Genomic DNA, 19,084 nt, shown 5'->3' on the forward strand with positions numbered 1-19,084 from the left:
CTTGTGATGAGCCGCCTCCACTCCCGGGTGTCTCCAGAACTGATAGACCTTGTGATGAGCCGCCTCCACTGCCGGGTGTCTCCAGAACTGATAGACCTTGTGATGAGCCGCCTCCACTGCCGGGTGTCACCAGAACTGATAGACCTTGTGATGAGCCGCCTCCACTGCCGGGTGCCACCAGAACTGATAGACCTTGTGATGAGCCGCCTCCACTCCCGGGTGTCTCCAGAACTGATAGACCTTGTGATGAGCCACCTCCACTGCCGGGTGTCTCCAGAACTGATAGACCTTGTGATGAGCCGCCTCCACTGCCGGGTGTCACCAGAACTGATAGACCTTGTGATGAGCCGCCTCCACTGCCGGGTGCCACCAGAACTGATAGACCTTGTGATGAGCCGCCTCCACTGCCAGGTGTCTCCAGAACTGATAGACCTTGTGAGGAGAGACTTGTATACTCCGATATTTTCCCTGGACGTCCCTTCTTGGCTGGTGAATGGACGGACGTCATTTCTTATTTTTCCACCTGTCATGGCTGTATATGAAGCAGTTTGACAATTTTCTTGGCCGAGAGGCCGCTATCGATGAACTGGATGATGCAGTGTCTCTTTTCATAGAAAATCTACTTCTTCATGGCGGCTCCTTGATTCCAACCAGTGATCTTTCACCTGGGAATCAACCTAATAACACTGAGCTATTAGGGAAGGTGAGAACAGGTTGTGATTTGTAGTGTACGGGAAGGAAAAGAGCAAAACAGTAACAATGCAGTGACAGACGAGAATTTGCAGAACTCATCATATGTTAAATAGCTGCAAGTCTCATTTATGTATGAGAAGCCAGAATGATTCGTCTCACGCTCAAAGTTGTGGAAGATGGAGAGATATGGAAAGTCAAAGTGCAAAACATTGTTACCCTTTTGCTCATCAGTGTATGTAGTAAGCTTGGTTCTGTCTGAATCTATGTTATAAGCTTTGTTGTCTGTAGTTATGTAATAATTCTGGTTCTCTTGTGTATTTATGTAGTAAGTGTAGTTCTGTATCTATGTAGTAAGCTTGGTTTTGTATCTATGTAGTAAGTTTGGTTCTGTATGTATGTAGTAAGCTTGCTTTTGTATCTATGCAGTAAGCTTGGTTCTGTATCTATGTAGTAAGCTTGGTTCTGTATGTATGTAATAAACTTCGTTATGTATCTATGTAGTAAGCTTGGTTTTGTATCTATGTAGTAAGCTTAGTTCTGTATCTATGTAGTAAGCTTGGTTCTGTATCTATGTAGTAAGCTTGGTTTTGTATCTATGTAGTAAGCTTAGTTCTGTATCTATGTAGTAAGCTTGGTTCTGTATCTATGTAGTAAGCTTGGTTTTGTATCTATGTAGTAAGCTTAGTTCTGTATCTATGTAGTAAGCTTGGTTCTGTATCTATGTAGTAAGCTTGGTTCTGTATCTATGTAGTAAGCTTGGTTCTGTTCTGCATCTATATAATAAGCATGCTTCTGTTATCATATATATGTGAAGTTAAGAACCTCCTGCACGCGAGAACAATACGCTCAGTAGGTCTTATACCTCTATCAGTGTATGTAGTAAGCTTGGTTCTGTCTGAATCTATGTTATAAGCTTTGTTGTCTGTAGTTATGTAATAATTCTGGTTCTCTTGTGTATTTATGTAGTAAGTGTAGTTCTGTATCTATGTAGTAAGCTTGGTTTTGTATCTATGTAGTAAGTTTGGTTCTGTATGTATGTAGTAAGCTTGCTTTTGTATCTATGCAGTAAGCTTGGTTCTGTATCTATGTAGTAAGCTTGGTTCTGTATGTATGTAGTAAACTTCGTTATGTATCTATGTAGTAAGCTTGGTTTTGTATCTATGTAGTAAGCTTGGTTTTGTATCTATGTAGTAAGCTTGGTTTTGTATCTATGTAGTAAGCTTAGTTCTGTATCTATGTAGTAAGCTTGGTTCTGTATCTATGTAGTAAGCTTGGTTTTGTATCTATGTAGTAAGCTTAGTTCTGTATCTATGTAGTAAGCTTGGTTCTGTATCTATGTAGTAAGCTTGGTTTTGTATCTATGTAGTAAGCTTAGTTCTGTATCTATGTAGTAAGCTTGGTTCTGTATCTATGTAGTAAGCTTGGTTCTGTATCTATGTAGTAAGCTTGGTTCTGTTCTGCATCTATATAATAAGCATGCTTCTGTTATCATATATATGTGAAGTTAAGAACCTCCTGCACGCGAGAACAATACGCTCAGTAGGTCTTATACCTCTGTCAGGTAGTCAGATAGAGGTAAAGGGTGAAGGAAGGCACACTACTAATGAGCCCGCACCTTGTGCTCGTCCCGCATCTGAACATTACCAGATGGACCCAGCATAATGTAATAATGTCCATACCTCTCGGTGGATCTAGAGCAGATATTGTCCCAGCGTTCTCTCAATTGTCCCAGCGACTCGTCCATCTGCTGCTCATCCTCCGGCAGTCGGATCTTCTCCCGTAGAGCACGGCCGCTCCGCAAAGTCGCCTCATATATGGGACGTTTGGACCAGAGGGTTTTCTGAAAACTCTGCAAGAACAGAGAGGAGAAATTGTCGATGATGCCATAGACTAAAGGGTGCTTTACACGCTGCGACATCGCTAACGATATATCGTTGGGGTCACGTCGTTAGTGACGCACATCCGGCGCAGTTAGCGTCATCATTGTGTGTGACTAAAAGGAGTGACGATCAACGATCGCAAAAACGTCAAAAATCGTTGATCGTTGCTCCTTTTCATAATATCGTTGGTGGTGCATGCGCTGGTTGTTTCGTCGTTCCTGCGGCAGTATACATCGCTGTGTGTGACACCGCAGGAACGACGAACCTCTCCTTACCTGCCTCCACCAGCAATGCGGAAGGAAGAAGGTGGCGGGATGTTGCGTCCCGCTCATCTCCGCCCCTCCGCTGCTATTGGGCGGCCGCTTAGTGACCCCGCTGTGACATCGAACGAACCACCCCCTTAAAGGAGAGATTGTTCGGTGTCTCCAGCGACGTCGCTAGGCAGGTATGTCCGTGTGACGCTGCCGTAGCGATATTGTTCACTACGTCAGCGATCTCCCCCATGACGAAACAGCGAAAGGGGGCGGGTGGTATCGCTAGCGATGTCACAGCGTGTAAAGCACCCTTTAGATGACTCCCGGGGTCAGTGATGTCACAGTGTAACACGACTCCCGGGGTCAGTGATGTCACAGGGTAACACGACTCCCGGGGTCAGTGATGTCACAGTGTAACACGACTCCCGGGGTCAGTGATGTCACAGTGTAACACGACTCCCGGGGTCAGTGACGTCACAGTGTAACACGACTCCCGGGGTCAGTGATGTCACAGTGTAACACGACTCCCGGGGTCAGTGATGTCACAGTGTAACAAGACTCCCGGGGTCAGTGATGTCACAGGGTAACACGACTCCCGGGGTCAGTGATGTCACAGGGTAACACGACTCCCGGGGTCAGTGATGTCACAGGGTAACACGACTCCCGGGGTCAGTGATGTCACAGGGTAACACGACTCCCGGGGTCAGTGATGTCACAGTGTAACACGACTCCCGGGGGTCAGTGATGTCACAGGGTAACACGACTCCCGGGGTCAGTGACATCACAGTGTAACACGACTCCCGGGGTCAGTGATGTCACAGTGTAACACGACTCCCGGGGTCAGTGATGTCACAGGGTAACACGACTCCCGGGGTCAGTGATGTCACAGGGTAACACGACTCCCGGGGTCAGTGATGTCACAGTGTAACACGACTCCCGGGGTCAGTGATGTCACAGGGTAACACGACTCCCGGGGTCAGTGATGTCACAGTGTAACACGACTCCCGGGGTCAGTGATGTCACAGGGTAACACGACTCCCGGGGTCAGTGATGTCACAGGGTAACACGACTCCCGGGGTCAGTGATGTCACAGTGTAACACGACTCCCGGGGTCAGTGATGTCACAGGGTAACACGACTCCCGGGGTCAGTGATGTCACAGGGTAACACGACTCCCGGGGTCAGTGATGTCACAGTGTAACACGACTCCCGGGGTCAGTGATGTCACAGGGTAACACGACTCCCGGGGTCAGTGACGTCACAGTGTAACACGACTCCCGGGGTCAGTGACGTCACAGTGTAACACGACTCCCGGGGTCAGTGACGTCACAGTGTAACACGACTCCCGGGGGTCAGTGACGTCACAGTGTAACACGACTCCCGGGGGTCAGTGAGGTCACAGTGTAACACGACTCCCGGGGTCAGTGAGGTCACAGTGCAACACGACTCCCGGGGTCAGTGAGGTCACAGTGCAACACGACTCCCGGGGTCAGTGATGTCACAGTGTAACACGACTCCCGGGGTCAGTGACGTCACAGTGTAACACGACTCCCGGGGTCAGTGACGTCACAGTGTAACACGACTCCCGAGGTCAGTGACGTCACAGTGTAACACGACTCCCGGGGTCAGTGATGTCACAGTGTAACACGACTCCAGGGGTCAGTGACGTCACAGTGTAACACGACTCCCGGGGTCAGTGATGTCACAGTGTAACACGACTCCCGGGGTCAGTGATGTCACAGTGTAACAAGACTCCCGGGGTCAGTGATGTCACAGTGTAACACGACTCCCGGGGTCAGTGACGTCACAGTGTAACACGACTCCCGGGGTCAGTGACGTCACAGTGTAACACGACTCCCGGGGTCAGTGACGTCACAGTGTAACACGACTCCCGGGGTCAGTGATGTCACAGTGTAACACGACTCCCGGGGTCAGTGATGTCACAGGGTAACACGACTCCCGGGGTCAGTGATGTCACAGTGTAACACGACTCCCGGGGTCAGTGATGTCACAGTGTAACACGACTCCCGGGGTCAGTGATGTCACAGTGTAACAAGACTCCCGGGGTCAGTGATGTCACAGTGTAACACGACTCCCGGGGTCAGTGATGTCACAGTGTAACACGACTCCCGGGGTCAGTGATGTCACAGTGTAACACGACTCCCGGGGTCAGTGATGTCACAGTGTAACACGACTCCCGGGGTCAGTGATGTCACAGTGTAACACGACTCCCGGGGTCAGTGATGTCACAGTGTAACACGACTCCCGGGGTCAGTGATGTCACAGTGTAACACGACTCCCGGGGTCAGTGACGTCACAGTGTAACACGACTCCCGGGGTCAGTGACGTCACAGTGTAACACGACTCCCGGGGTCAGTGATGTCACAGTGTAACAAGACTCCCGGGGTCAGTGATGTCACAGTGTAACAAGACTCCCGGGGTCAGTGATGTCACAGTGTAACACGACTCCCGGGGTCAGTGATGTCACAGTGTAACACGACTCCCGGGGTCAGTGATGTCACAGTGTAACACGACTCCCGGGGTCAGTGATGTCACAGTGTAACAAGACTCCCGGGGTCAGTGATGTCACAGGGTAACACGACTCCCGGGGTCAGTGATGTCACAGTGTAACACGACTCCCGGGGTCAGTGATGTCACAGTGTAACACGACTCCCGGGGTCAGTGATGTCACAGTGTAACAAGACTCCCGGGGTCAGTGATGTCACAGGGTAACACGACTCCCGGGGTCAGTGATGTCACAGTGTAACACGACTCCCGGGGTCAGTGATGTCACAGCGTAACTTGTGATGTCGCTGATGTCACGAGGTGTTGTGCTGATGTCATGCGCAGTGTCAGTGTGCTCGCAGACAGTCCGGGTACCTTGTGCTTGCTCAGCTGCTGCTTTATATGTTCTTGGCTGACGCTGGTGTCAATCTGCTGAGACTCCAGGGTGCGATCCACCTCTTCCAGCCATTCCAGAAGCTTCTGCCGGGACTCGCTGTACTGTGGGAACAGAGACGTATTGCAGTCAGTCCCAGGAGCAGCGCCTCAGTGCCTGACCGCTCTGCGGCCACCAGGGGGGCACTGCGCCTCTATCAATGTGGAGCAGACCTGTGCGGCCACCAGGGGGCACTGCGCCTCTATCAATGTGGAGCAGACCTGTGCGGCCACCAGGGGGCACTGCGCCTCTATCAATGTGGAGCAGACCTGTGCGGCCACCAGGGGGCACTGCGCCTCTATCAATGTGGAGCAGAGCTGTGCGGCCACCAGGGGGCACTGCGCCTCTATCAATGTGGAGCAGACCTGTGCGGCCACCAGGGGGCACTGCGCCTCTATCAATGTGGAGCAGACCTGTGCGGCCACCAGGGGGCACTGCGCCTCTATCAATGTGGAGCAGAGCTGTGCGGCCACCAGGGGGCAGTGCGCCTCTATCAATGTGGAGCAGACCTGTGCGGCCACCAGGGGGCACTGCGCCTCTATCAATGTGGAGCAGAGCTGTGCGGCCACCAGGGGGCACTGCGCCTCTATCAATGTGGAGCAGAGCTGTGCGGCCACCAGGGGGCACTGCGCCTCTATCAATGTGGAGCAGAGCTGTGCGGCCACCAGGGGGCACTGCGCCTCTATCAATGTGGAGCAGACCTGTGCGGCCACCAGGGGGCACTGCGCCTCTATCAATGTGGAGCAGACCTGTGCGGCCACCAGGGGGCACTGCGCCTCTATCAATGTGGAGCAGACCTGTGCGGCCACCAGGGGGCACTGCGCCTCTATCAATGTGGAGCAGACCTGTGCGGCCACCAGGGGGCACTGCGCCTCTATCAATGTGGAGCAGACCTGTGCGGCCACCAGGGGGCACTGCGCCTCTATCAATGTGGAGCAGACCTGTGCGGCCACCAGGGGGCACTGCGCCTCTATCAATGTGGAGCAGAGCTGTGCGGCCACCAGGGGGCACTGCGCCTCTATCAATGTGGAGCAGACCTGTGCGGCCACCAGGGGGCACTGCGCCTCTATCAATGTGGAGCAGACCTGTGCGGCCACCAGGGGGCACTGCGCCTCTATCAATGTGGAGCAGACCTGTGCGGCCACCAGGGGGCACTGCGCCTCTATCAATGTGGAGCAGAGCTGTGCGGCCACCAGGGGGCACTGCGCCTCTATCAATGTGGAGCAGACCTGTGCACACTCCATACACTGCAGGCGCTCACCTGCTTGGCTTGTCTGCGGGACTCCTCCAGGCTGCGGCCCCTCTCTGCCGCCCGCTCCTGCACTTTGCCCAGTCTTTCCCGGGCGCTCTGCACCAGGCTCTGGGTCAGCTCAGTCTCCTGCTTCCGGCTCACGTCCTTCAGCCGAGAACACACCGACTCCAGATCATAAAGCTTCACGTCATACGCCTCAATCTCCTGCAGCAAACTCTGAAGATGGCGGCAAAGACGGCACAACATCAGCGGCACATGCAAACCGGAGATACCCTACATATCACCTCCAGAGCTGCACTCACTATGCTGCTGTTACATCATGTATTATACTCCAGTCACCTCCAGAGCTGCACTCACTATTCTGCTGTTACATCACGTATTATACTCCAGTCACCTCCAGAGCTGCACTCACTATGCTGCTGTTACATCATGTATTATACTCCAGTCACCTCCAGAGCTGCACTCACTATGCTGCTGTTACATCATGTATTATCCTCCAGAGCTGCACTCACTATACTGCTGTTACATCATGTCTTATCCTCCAGTCACCTCCAGAGCTGCAGTCACTATTCTGCTGTTACATCGTGTCTTATCCTCCAGTCACCTCCAGAGCTGCGCTCACTATACTGCTGTTACATCATGTCTTATCCTCCAGTCACCTCCAGAGCTGCACTCACTATTCTGCTGTTACATCATGTCTTATCCTCCAGAGCTGCACTCACTATTCTGGTGTTACATCGTGTCTTATCCTCCAGTCACCTCCAGAGCTGCGCTCACTATACTGCTGTTACATCATGTCTTATCCTCCAGTCACCTCCAGAGCTGTGGTCACTATTCTGCTGTTATATCATGTGTTATCCTCCAGTCACCTCCAGAGCTGCAGTCGCTATCACTGACCAGCTGGCTGGTGCGGCTCCTGTCACCTATATCGGGCCCACTGATATGTTTGCTATCTGTGGTGCGGCACCTTGTGCTCCTGGATCTGGTTGGTGACGGTCTCCATTATGATGCTGGGGGGTCCGGCAGTGTTCAGTCGTCCCTCTGCCTGTCCGATCCACTGTGACACTTCCTGCATGGTGCGGTGGAATTCTGTGATCACAGCCAGGCCTTCTGATAAGCAGACCTGCAATACAGACAAAGTGGCAGGGTCAGCGCCATCCCCACAGTGTGACCAGTATGCCAGGGTCAGCGCCATCCCCACAGTGTGACAAGTATGCCAGGGTCAGCGCCGTCCCCACAGTGTGACCAGTATGCCAGGGTCAGCGCCGTCCCCACAGTGTGACCAGTATGCCAGGGTCAGCGCCGTCCCCACAGTGTGACCAGTATGCCAGGGTCAGCGCCGTCCCCACAGTGTGACAAGTATGCCAGGGTCAGCGCTGTCCCCCCGGTGTGACCAGTATGCCAGGGTCAGCGCTGTCCCCCCGGTGTGACCAGTATGCCAGGGTCAGCGCCGTCCCCCCGGTGTGACCAGTATGCCAGGGTCAGCGCCATCCCCCCAGGTGTGACAAGTATGCCAGGGTCAGCGCCATTCCCCCGGTGTGACCAGTATGACAGGGTCAGCGCCATCCCCCCGGTGTGACCAGTATGACAGGGTCAGCGCCATCCCCCCGGTGTGACCAGTATGACAGGGTCAGCGCCGTCCCCCCGGTGTGACCAGTATGCCAGGGTCAGCGCCATCCCCCCGGTGTGACCAGTATATCAGGGTCAGCGCTGTCCCCCCGGTGTGACCAGTATGCCAGGGTCAGCGCTGTCCCCCAGGTGTGACCAGTATGACAGGGTCAGCGCCATCCCCCCGGTGTGACCAGTATGCCAGGGTCAGCGCCATCCCCCCCGGTGTGACCAGTATGCCAGGGTCAGCCCCGGGGGCGAGCAGCATGTAAGGGTGTACACTGACCAGTCACAGCCGCTCTAGAACCCACCTTCCGTTCCTGCACCTTGCTGGATGCGCTCTCCCACTTCTGCTCCAGGATTCGGAGCTGATGATCGACACTTGAGCCTCTCGGCTGTGGGTTGGAGGCCAAGAGGCGCTGCAGGTGATCTCGGACACTGTTATATGTGTGCTGCTTACACTCCATCTCTTTACAGAGATCCTGAAGGCACAAGAGGACCAAAGAAAGGACTGAGGAAGAGCGCAGGAGAGAGGACCGAGGAAGAGCGCAGGAGAGAGGACCGAGGAAGAGCGCAGGAGAGAGGACCGAGGAAGAGCGCAGGAGAGAGGACCGAGGAAGAGCGCAGGAGAGAGGACCGAGGAAGAGCGCAGGAGAGAGGACCGAGGAAGAGCGCAGGAGAGAGGACCGAGGAAGAGCGCAGGAGAGAGGACCGAGGAAGAGCGCAGGAGAGAGGACCGAGGAAGAGCGCAGGAGAGAGGACCGAGGAAGAGCGCAGGAGAGAGGACCGAGGAAGAGCGCAGGAGAGAGGACCGAGGAAGAGCGCAGGAGAGAGGACCGAGGAAGAGCGCAGGAGAGAGGACCGAGGAAGAGCGCAGGAGAGAGGACCGAGGAAGAGCGCAGGAGAGAGGACCGAGGAAGAGCGCAGGAGAGCAGATCTCTTACCAGGTGTTTAGTGAGAGCGTCTCTGGTGGATTCTGGATGCCCCCACACTGATTTAGAGAAGGACAGTCGCGCCTCCACCTGCTCCAGCCACTGCAGGAGGTCAGTGATCTCTAGGGTCACATCCTGCACCTGTGAGAAGAACTTATGTGATTATTGGGGCATCATTATATCACTGGGCCATGATTGGATCACTTTATCACTGGGCCATTAATGGATCACTGGGCCATCACTGAATCACTTTATCACTGGGCCATTAATGGATCATTTTATCACTGGGCCATCATTGGATCACCATCACTGGGCCATTAATGGATCACTGGATCACTTTATCACTGGGCCATTAATGGATCATTTTATCACTGGGCCACCATTGGATCACTTTATCACTGGGCCATTAATGGTTCACTGTATCACTGGGCCATCGGGTTTCAGATATGTCAAATTTGAGATGTTTGATGATGTAAATCCTGGGGTGGGCTGCAGATGCTGATGGCTGCTCCCACCCTCCCCCACCATGTGCCCCCACCTTAGTGCTATTGCTCCGGTCCCCTTACCCGGCTGAGGTCGTTCTCCAGCTCCAGCTGTCGTCGCTCCGTCTCGCTCTGCACGTACTCCCATCTCTGCCGCAGTTCTGTTAGCCTGGTCTGCAGAGCGTCCATCCCATCACCCGGGGAGGAGAGCACGATCGCCCGTCCGGCCTCGTCCACCGACTCCACAGTGCGGCTGTGTGACAACACGTCGTTCCTGAGCACCTGCAGCGACACACAGCTATACAGGGTCATAGCTAATGAATTCTGGGGCATAGCTAGGGGAGCAATAGAAGACTCTGACCACCAGGACCTCAGTGCTCTGCACCACTGACCACCAGGACCTCAGTGCACTGCACCACTGACCACCAAGACCTCAGTGCACTGCACCACTGACCACCAGGACCTTAGTGCACTGCACCAGTGATCACCAGGGCCTCAGTGCACTGCACCACTGACCACTAGGACCTCAGTGCACTGCACCACTGACCACCAGGACCTCAGTGCACTGCACCACTGACCACCAGGGCCTCAGTGCACTGCACCACTGACCACCAGGGCCTCAGTGCACTGCACCACTGACCACCAGGGCCTCAGTGCACTGCACCACTGACCACCAGGGCCTCAGTGCACTGCACCACGGACCACCAGGACCTCAGTGCACTGCACCACTGACCACCAGGGCCTCAGTGCACTGCACCACTGACCACCAGGGCCTCAGTGCACTGCACCTCTGACCACCAGGGCCTCAGTGCACTGCACCACTGACCACCAGGGCCTCAGTGCACCGCACCACTGACCACCAGGGCCTCAGTGCACCGCACCACTGACCACCAGGGCCTCAGTGCACCGCACCACTGACCACCAGGGCCTCAGTGCACTGCACCACTGACCACCAGGGCCTCAGTGCAACGCACCACTGACCACCAGGGCCTCAGTGCACCCCACCACTGACCACCAGGGCCTCAGTGCACTGCACCACTGAGCACCAGGGCCTCAGTGCACCCCACCACTGACCACCAGGGCCTCAGTGCACTGCACCACTGAGCACCAGGGCCTCAGTGCACTGCACCACTGACCACCAGGGCCTGATACAGTGCCAGGAGCCTCTGTATATACTGTGTATATTGTGCACCATGTATCAGTATTGCATATTGTGGCACGTGATGGCTGGGGATATAGATATTCTCCATTATATGTGGGGTGGGCGCTATACCGGGGTCTGCGAGCTTTGGGTCCGGCGCTGCCCTGTACACTGGGGTCACTGGCATCTGACAGGACTATCACCCCCTCCGTGCTGAGGTCAGTGCAGTCCGGTGAGCTCACCTTGTGCTTTGCCAGCTGGATCTCACAGCTCTGCAGGTCGGTGCAGGGTGGACGAGGATCCTGCAGCTGCTGCGCAGTGTGCGACAACCAGTTCACCAGCTCCTCCAGCTGATTCTGGAACTGGCCCAGACCCATCAGAGCATCCTCCAACTGGTGCTGCAGAGAACATATGGTCAGGGAAATACACAGCACCAAGGGGCAAATACAGAGGCACAGAGGCAGATACAGGGGCGGAGGGGCAGATACAGGGGCAGAGGGGAAGATACAGGGGCGGAGGGGAAGATACAGGGGCGGAGGGGCAGATACAGGGCCGGAGGGGCAGATACAGGGCCGGAGAGGCAGATACAGGGCCGGAGGGGCAGATACAGGGCCGGAGAGGCAGATACAGGGCCGGAGGGGCAGATACAGGGCCGGAGGGGCAGATACAGGGGCGGAGAGGCAGATACAGGGGCAGAGGGGAAGATACAGGGGCGGAGGGGAAGATACAGGGCCGGAGGGGCAGATACAGGGGCGGAGGGGAAGATACAGGGCCGGAGAGGCAGATACAGGGCCGGAGAGGCAGATGCAGGGCCAAAGGGGCAGATACAGGGGCAGAGGGGCAGATACAGGGGCAGAGGGGCAGATACAGGGGCCGGAGGGGAAGATACAGGGGCAGAGGAGCAGAACACATCACATGGTCAGGGAAATACACAGCACCAAGGGGCAAATACAGAGGCGCAGAGGCAGATACAGGGGCGGAGGGGCAGATACAGGGGCGGAGGGGCAGATACAGGGGCGGAGGGGAAGATACAGGGGCGGAGGGGAAGATACAGGGGCGGAGGGGCAGATACAGGGCCGGAGAGGCAGATGCAGGGCCGGAGAGGCAGATGCAGGGCCGGAGAGGCAGATGCAGGGCCAAAGGGGCAGATACAGGGGCAGAGGGGCAGATACAGGTGTGGAGGGGTAGATACAAGGCTGGAGGGGCAGATACAGGGCCGGAGGGGCAGATACAGGGCCGGAGGGGCAGATACAGGGCCGGAGGGGCAGATACAGGGCCGGAGGGGCAGATACAGGGCCGGAGGGGCAGATACAGGCGCGGAGGGGCAGATACAGGGGCGGAGGGGCAGATACAGGGCCGGAGGGGCAGATACAGGGCCGGAGGGGTAGATACAGGGGCGGAGGGGCAGATACAGGGGCGGAGGGGCAGATACAGGGGCGGAGGGGAAGATACAGGGCCGGAGGGGAAGATACAGGGGCGGAGGGTAAGATACAGGGGCAGAGGAGCAGAACACATCACATGGTCAGGGAAATACACAGCACCAAGGGGCAAATACAGAGGCGCAGAGGCAGATACAGGGCCGGAGGGGCAGATACAGGGGCGGAGGGGAAGATACAGGGGCGGAGGGGAAGATACAGGTGCGCAGGGGCAGATACAGGAGCGGAGGGGCAGATACAGGGGCGGAGGGGCAGATACAGGGCCGGAGAGGCAGATGCAGGGCCAAAGGGGCAGATACAGGGGCAGAGGGGCAGATACAGGGGCAGAGGGGCAGATACAGGTGTGGAGGGGTAGATACAGGGCTGGAGGGGCAGATACAGGGCCGGAGGGGCAGATACAGGGCCGGAGGGGCAGATTCCGGGGCGGAGGTTCAGATACGGAGGAGGAGAAGCAGGTACAGGGACTGAGGTGCAGATAAAGGGGCGGAGGTGGAAATACAAGGATGCAGGGGCAGATACAGGAACAAACATACTTTATGGTTAGAGGGGCACTCCACCAGCTTACTACATAATTCCCACTCGTGGCACCATTTATGGAAAAGAGCAGGAGTAGGATATTATGAGAGGATGAAGATAAGCATTGGTTGCACTGATGCCTGCACTGACAGGAGGTGGCGCTATAGTCCCCCTCATATGGTTCAGGGCACTTGTGGCTATGAGACCCGTCCATAGCTGTCCTGCCCAGTGCATAGCCCGTCCTGCCCAGCCCATAGCCCGTCCTGCCCAGCCCATAGCCCGTCCTGCCCAGCCCATAGCCCGTCCTGCCCAGCCCATAGCCCGTCCTGCCCAGCCCATAGTCCGTCCTGCCCAGCCCATAGCCCGTCCTGCCCAGCCCATAGACCGTCCTGCCCAGCCCATAGACCGTCCTGCCCAGCCCATAGACCGTCCTGCCCAGCCCATAGACCGTCCTGCCCAGCGCATAGCCCATCCTGCCCAGCCCATAGCCCGTCCTGCCCAGCCCATAGACCGTCCTGCCCAGTCCATAGCCCGTCCTGCCCACTCCATAGCCCGTCCTGCCCAGCCCATAGCCCGTCCTGCCTAGCCCATAGCCCGTCCTGTCCAGTACATAGCCCGTCCTGCCCAGCCCATAGCCCGTCCTGCCCAGCCCATAGCCCGTCCTGCCCAGCCCATAGCCCGTCCTGCCCAGCCCATAGCCCGTCCTGCCCAGCCCATAGCCCGTCCTGCCCAGCCCATAGCCCGTCCTGCCCAGCCCATAGCCCGTCCTGCCCAGTGCATAGCCTGTCCTGCCCAGTGCATAGCCCGTCCTGCCCAGTGCATAGCACGTCCTGCCCAGTCCTCACCTGCCGATTCACCGTCTCTTCCTCCAGCCGGTCCCAGCGCTCTCTGAAGTCACACAGCGCAGATTCCCCGGACCGGTCCATGTTCTGGTGCCCGGTGCTCTCCAGCTCCACCCGGTGTTGGTACAGCTCCCGCTTAAACTCCTGATGCAAAAAGAAGCCCCCACATCAGTTACAGAACATGTCCCCCCACAGCACAGGTCTATCCTCACATACACTGTGTGCAGAATTATTAGGTAAATGAGTATTCTGATCACATGATACTTGTTATACACGTCGTCCTACTACAAGCTGTATAGGCTGAGAGCCAACTACCAATGAAGTAAATCCGGTGCTGTGCCTCTCTGTAATGAGGAGGTGTGCGGTGTAATGACACAACACCCTATATAAGGTGTGCGCAATTATTAGGCAACTTCTTTTCCTTTGGCAAAATGGGTCAGTAGAGAGATTTGACGGGCTCTGAAAAGTCCATATTGTGCGATGTCTTGCAGAGGGATGCACCAGTCTTGAAATTGCCAAACTTTGAAGCGTGATCACCGAACAATCAAGCGTTTCATGGCAAATAGCCAACAGGGTCACAAGAAGCGTGAAGCTGCCAAGATGCCATTTGTCACCAGTTTGTCCATATTTCAGAGCTGCAACGTTACTGGAGTATCAAAAAGCACAAGGTGTGCCATACTCAGGGACAGGCCAAGGTAAGGAAGGCTGAAAACCACCACCTCTGAACAAGAAACATAAGATAAAACCTCAAGACTGGGCCAAGAAATATCTGAAGACTGATTTTTCACAGGTTTTATGGACTGATGAGATGAGAGTGACTCTTGATGGGCAGATGGATGGGCCAGAGACTGGATCAGTACAAGGCAGGGAGCTCCACTCTGACTCAGACGCCAGCAAGGTGGAGGTGGGGACTGGTATGGGCTGGGATCAGCAAAGATCAACTTGTGGGACCTTTTCGGGTTGAGGATGGAGGAAGTTCAACTCCCAGACCTACTGCCAGTTTCTGGAAGACAACTTCTTCAAGCAGTGGTACAAGAAGAAGTCGCTATCGTTCAAGAAAAACATGATTTTCATGCAGGACAATGCTCCATCACATGCATCCAACTACTCCACAGCGTGGCTGGCCAGTAAAGGTCTAAAAGATGAAAAAATAATGACATGGCCCCCTTGTTCCCCTCATCTGAACCCCATAGAGAACCTGTAGTCCCTCATAAAATGTGAGCTCTACAGGGAGGGAAAACAGTGCACCTCTGGGAGCAGTGTCTGGAGGCTGTGGTGGCTGGAGGCTGTGGTGGCTGGAGGCTGTGGTGGCTGGAGGCTGTGGTGGCTGGAGGCTGCGGTGGCTGGAGGCTGTGGTGGCTGGAGGCTGTGGTGGCTGGAGGCTGCGGTGGCTGGAGGCTGCGGTGGCTGGAGGCTGCCGTGTCTGGAGGCTGCCGTGTCTGGAGGCTGTGGTGGCTGGAGGCTGTAGTGGCTGGAGGCTGTAGTGTCTGGAGGCTGTGGTGGCTGGAGGCTGTGGTGGCTGGAGGCTGTGGTGGCTGGAGGCTGTGGTGGCTGGAGGCTGTAGTGGCTGGAGGCTGTGGTGTCTGGAGGCTGTGGTGGCTGGAGGCTGTGGTGGCTGGAGGCTGTGGTGGGTGGAGGCTGTGGTGTCTGGAGGCTGTGGTGAGTGTCATCAGAAAGAAAGGGGGCGATATTGGGCACTCATTTTTTGAGGTTTTGTTTTTGCAGTCAGAAATGTTTATTTCTGAATGTTGTGCAGTTATATTGGTTACCTGGTGACAATAAACAAGTGAGATGGGAATAGATTTGGGTTTTTATTAAGTTGCCTAATAATTCTGCACAGTAATAGTCACCTGCACAAACAGATCCTCCTAAGAAGCCAAATCTAAAACCCCTCCAACTGCCAAAAATATTAAGCTTTGATATTTAGGAGTCTTTTGGGTGATTGAGAACATAGTTGTTGATCAATAATAAAAAAAAAATCCTCTAAAATACAACTTGCCTAATAATTCTGCACGCGGTATACCGGGGATATAAAAAATCTACACACCCCGGTAAAATTCCCACTAATTGTCATGTGAACAATCATCCCGAGAAGAATCATTTCAGGACTTTTTTCCTATTTTCTGTCGCCCATAATCTGTACAAATGAGACACAAAGCGACATCCTCTGTGGTGAAAACAAAAAAAATAAATAAAGAAGTAAAATATTGTGGTTGCATAAATCTGCACACCCTTATACTATTACTTGGTGAATAGTGATGGGTGAGTGTGCTGGGTGCTTGATTGAGTATCCTGCGGCTCGGACGCCATGCCTGAGTCCCCGGCCCTCGTGTTACCCGGCTTTTTATCAGTCAGTAAACATGCGGGGATTGCCTGTCAATCATGGTTATGCGGTAGCCATCTTGCTTCCTAGCATTAGTGTGGTTGGTGCGCGTCATCGGGACTGTCCCCAGAAATAGTGCAGGTGCCAGGGACAGATTCTGCGGTATCTAACCCCTGGGACATGTTTAGTCCCGTCCTCTCTCGCGGTCACGTTCCACAGTGAGACCTTTGCTGTGTTGTCGGCTGTTTACAGAAAATGTCAGGAAATCCGCGACACTTTCTCTGGGGATAATCAGATGTGAATGACGGCGGCCGAGCGCTGATACCGTGTAACATGGGGGATGGGATCGCTGATTCTGAGCACAACCACCCCCCCATTATAGGAGGGTGTGAACACTTCTGCAACCGGATTGTTTTACTTATTCCTGTATTTCCTCGCAGCTTGTTTCTCGGTGGCTTTGTACAGATTGTGGCGACATTAAAGGTGGAGAAAGCGCTGAACTGATTTTCTATAGGATTATTAACGTGACAGAAGCCCCTCCCCCGCTGAGTGTGCACTCATCATATCCACTGTATCCAGTGACAGATCGGAGGTGAGATCCGGGAGATCACAGCAGCCACGAATCTCATCCACGTCCCATCACCACCCCCGGAATAAACACCTCCGACCTCCGGGGTCTAAACAGCTCAGAAGCAAGAACAGGGGAACGAAACAGCAACAACGAAGAAGAAACGACCCGCGCCTCTAACACGGTAACACTCAGACAGCCGTGTACAGCTACCCTAACTACATACTGCTCCGCGGTCACATCAGGACTGGTGCGCCAGTCACCTCCAGAGCTGCACTCACTATTCTGCTGTTACATCAGGTCTTATCCTCCAGTCACCTCCAGAGCTGCACTCACTGTTCTGCTGTTACATCATATCTTATCCTCCAGTCACCTCCAGAGTTGCACTCACTGTTCTGCTGTTACATCAGGTCTTATCCTCCAGTCACCTCCAGAGCTGCACTCACTGTTCTGCTGTTACATCATATCTTATCCTCCAGTCACCTCCAGAGCTGCACTCACTGTTCTGCTGTTACATCAGGTCTTATCCTCCAGTCACCTCCAGAGCTGCACTCACTATTCTGCTGTTACATCAGGTCTTATCCTCCAGTCACCTGCAGAGCTGCACTCACTATTCTGCTGTTACATCAGGTCTTATCCTCCAGTCACCTCCAGAGCTGCACTCACTATTCTGCTGTTACATCAGGTCTTATCCTCCAGTCACCTGCAGAGCTGCACTCACTATTCTGCAGTTACATCAGGTCTTATCCTCCAGTCACCTCCAGAGCTGCACTCACTATTCTGCTGTTACATCGTGTCTTTTCCTCCAGGCACCTCCAGAGCTGCGGTCACTGTTCTGCTGTTACATCAGGTCTTATCCTCCAGTCACCTCCAGAGCTGCACTCACTACTCTGTTGTTACATCAGGTCTTATCCTCCAGTCACCTCCAGAGCTGCACTCACTATTCTGCTGTTACATCGTGTCTTCTCCTCCAAGCACCTCCAGAGCTGCAGTCACTATTCTGCTGTTACATCATGTCTTATCCTCCAGTCACCTCCAGAGCTGCGGTCACTATTCTGCTGTTACATCGTGTCTTATTGTGTTGGCCATACGCGGTCTCCATCAGTCGCTCATGTAGGGTCGGGGTCTCACCTTCAGCTCAGACAGCTGCCGCTTCACCATGTCCAGGTCTCCCCCCACTAAGAACTCCTCAGAGAGGCGGGATTCAGCATTGAGCAGCCAGTCCTGCAGCCGCTGCGGAGAGAGAGTGGTGAGCACCGCACAAGCACCGCAGGGCAGAAGTGGACAACCCCCGCGCACAGACTACACCTGGTGCCTGCCTACAAACAATGCCCGCCCCCGGCGCACAGACAACGCCCGCCCCCCGCGCACAGACTACACCTGGTGCCCGCCTACAAACAATGCCCGCCCCCGGCGCACAGACAACGCCCGCCCCCCACCCACAGACTACACCTGGCGCCCGCCTACAAACAATGCCCGCCCCCCCGCGCAGACAACGCCCGCCCCCCACCCACAGACTACACCTGGCGCCCGCCTACAAACAATGCCCGCCCCCGCGCACAGACTACACCTGGTGCCCGCCCACAGACAACGCCCGACCCCTCCCACAGGCAACGCCCGACCCCTCCCACAGACAACGCCCGGACCCCGCCCACAAAACGACCGGCCCCCGCCCCACAGACAACGCCCGGCCTCCGCCCACAAACAAAGCCCGGCCCCTGCCCACAAATAACGCCTGGCCCCCGCCCACAAACAACGCCCGTCCCCCGCCCACAAATAACGCCTGGCCCCCGCCCACAAACAACGCCCGGCCCCCCGCCCACAGACTACACCTGGCGCCCGCCTACAAACAATGCCTGCCCCCCGCGCACAGACTACACCTGGTGCCCGCCCACAGACAACGCCCGACCCCGCCCACAGACAACGCCCGACCCCTCCCACAGACAACGCCCGGCCCCCGCCCCACTGACAACGCCCGGCCCCCGCCCCACAGACAACGCCCGGCCCCCGCCCCACAGACAACGCCCGGCCCCCGCCCCACAGACAACGCCCGGACTCCGCCCACAAACAACGCCCGGCCCCCACCCACAAATAACGCCCGGCCCCCGCCCACAAACAACGCCCGGCCCCCGCCCCACAGACAACGCCCGGCCCCCGCCCCACAGACAACGCCCGGCCCCCGCCCCACAGACAACGCCCGGCCCCCGCCCCACAGACAAT

General features: G+C 55.6%; 1 protein-coding gene across 3 annotated transcripts in view; it reads right to left on the minus strand.

Moving 5' to 3' along the window:
- LOC142316948 (microtubule-actin cross-linking factor 1, isoforms 6/7-like) overlaps window positions 1–19,084 on the minus strand; it is a 204,694-nt gene that overhangs the window by 39,780 nt on the left and 145,830 nt on the right. For all 3 annotated transcript variants that reach the window (XM_075352764.1, XM_075352765.1, XM_075352766.1), the window contains exons 17-26: window positions 17,996–18,097; window positions 13,977–14,117; window positions 11,422–11,577; window positions 10,123–10,320; window positions 9,569–9,697; window positions 8,936–9,106; window positions 7,984–8,139; window positions 7,026–7,232; window positions 5,707–5,829; window positions 2,373–2,542 (exon numbers count right to left, since the gene is read on the minus strand). In XM_075352764.1, coding sequence (XP_075208879.1) covers window positions 2,373–2,542; window positions 5,707–5,829; window positions 7,026–7,232; window positions 7,984–8,139; window positions 8,936–9,106; window positions 9,569–9,697; window positions 10,123–10,320; window positions 11,422–11,577; window positions 13,977–14,117; window positions 17,996–18,097 — 1,553 coding nt within the window. The remainder of the gene's footprint in view (window positions 1–2,372; window positions 2,543–5,706; window positions 5,830–7,025; window positions 7,233–7,983; window positions 8,140–8,935; window positions 9,107–9,568; window positions 9,698–10,122; window positions 10,321–11,421; window positions 11,578–13,976; window positions 14,118–17,995; window positions 18,098–19,084) is intronic.

This window comes from Anomaloglossus baeobatrachus, chromosome 6 (genome assembly GCF_048569485.1).
Source record: "Anomaloglossus baeobatrachus isolate aAnoBae1 chromosome 6, aAnoBae1.hap1, whole genome shotgun sequence".
In the NCBI taxonomy this organism is placed as follows: Eukaryota; Metazoa; Chordata; class Amphibia; order Anura; family Aromobatidae; genus Anomaloglossus; species Anomaloglossus baeobatrachus.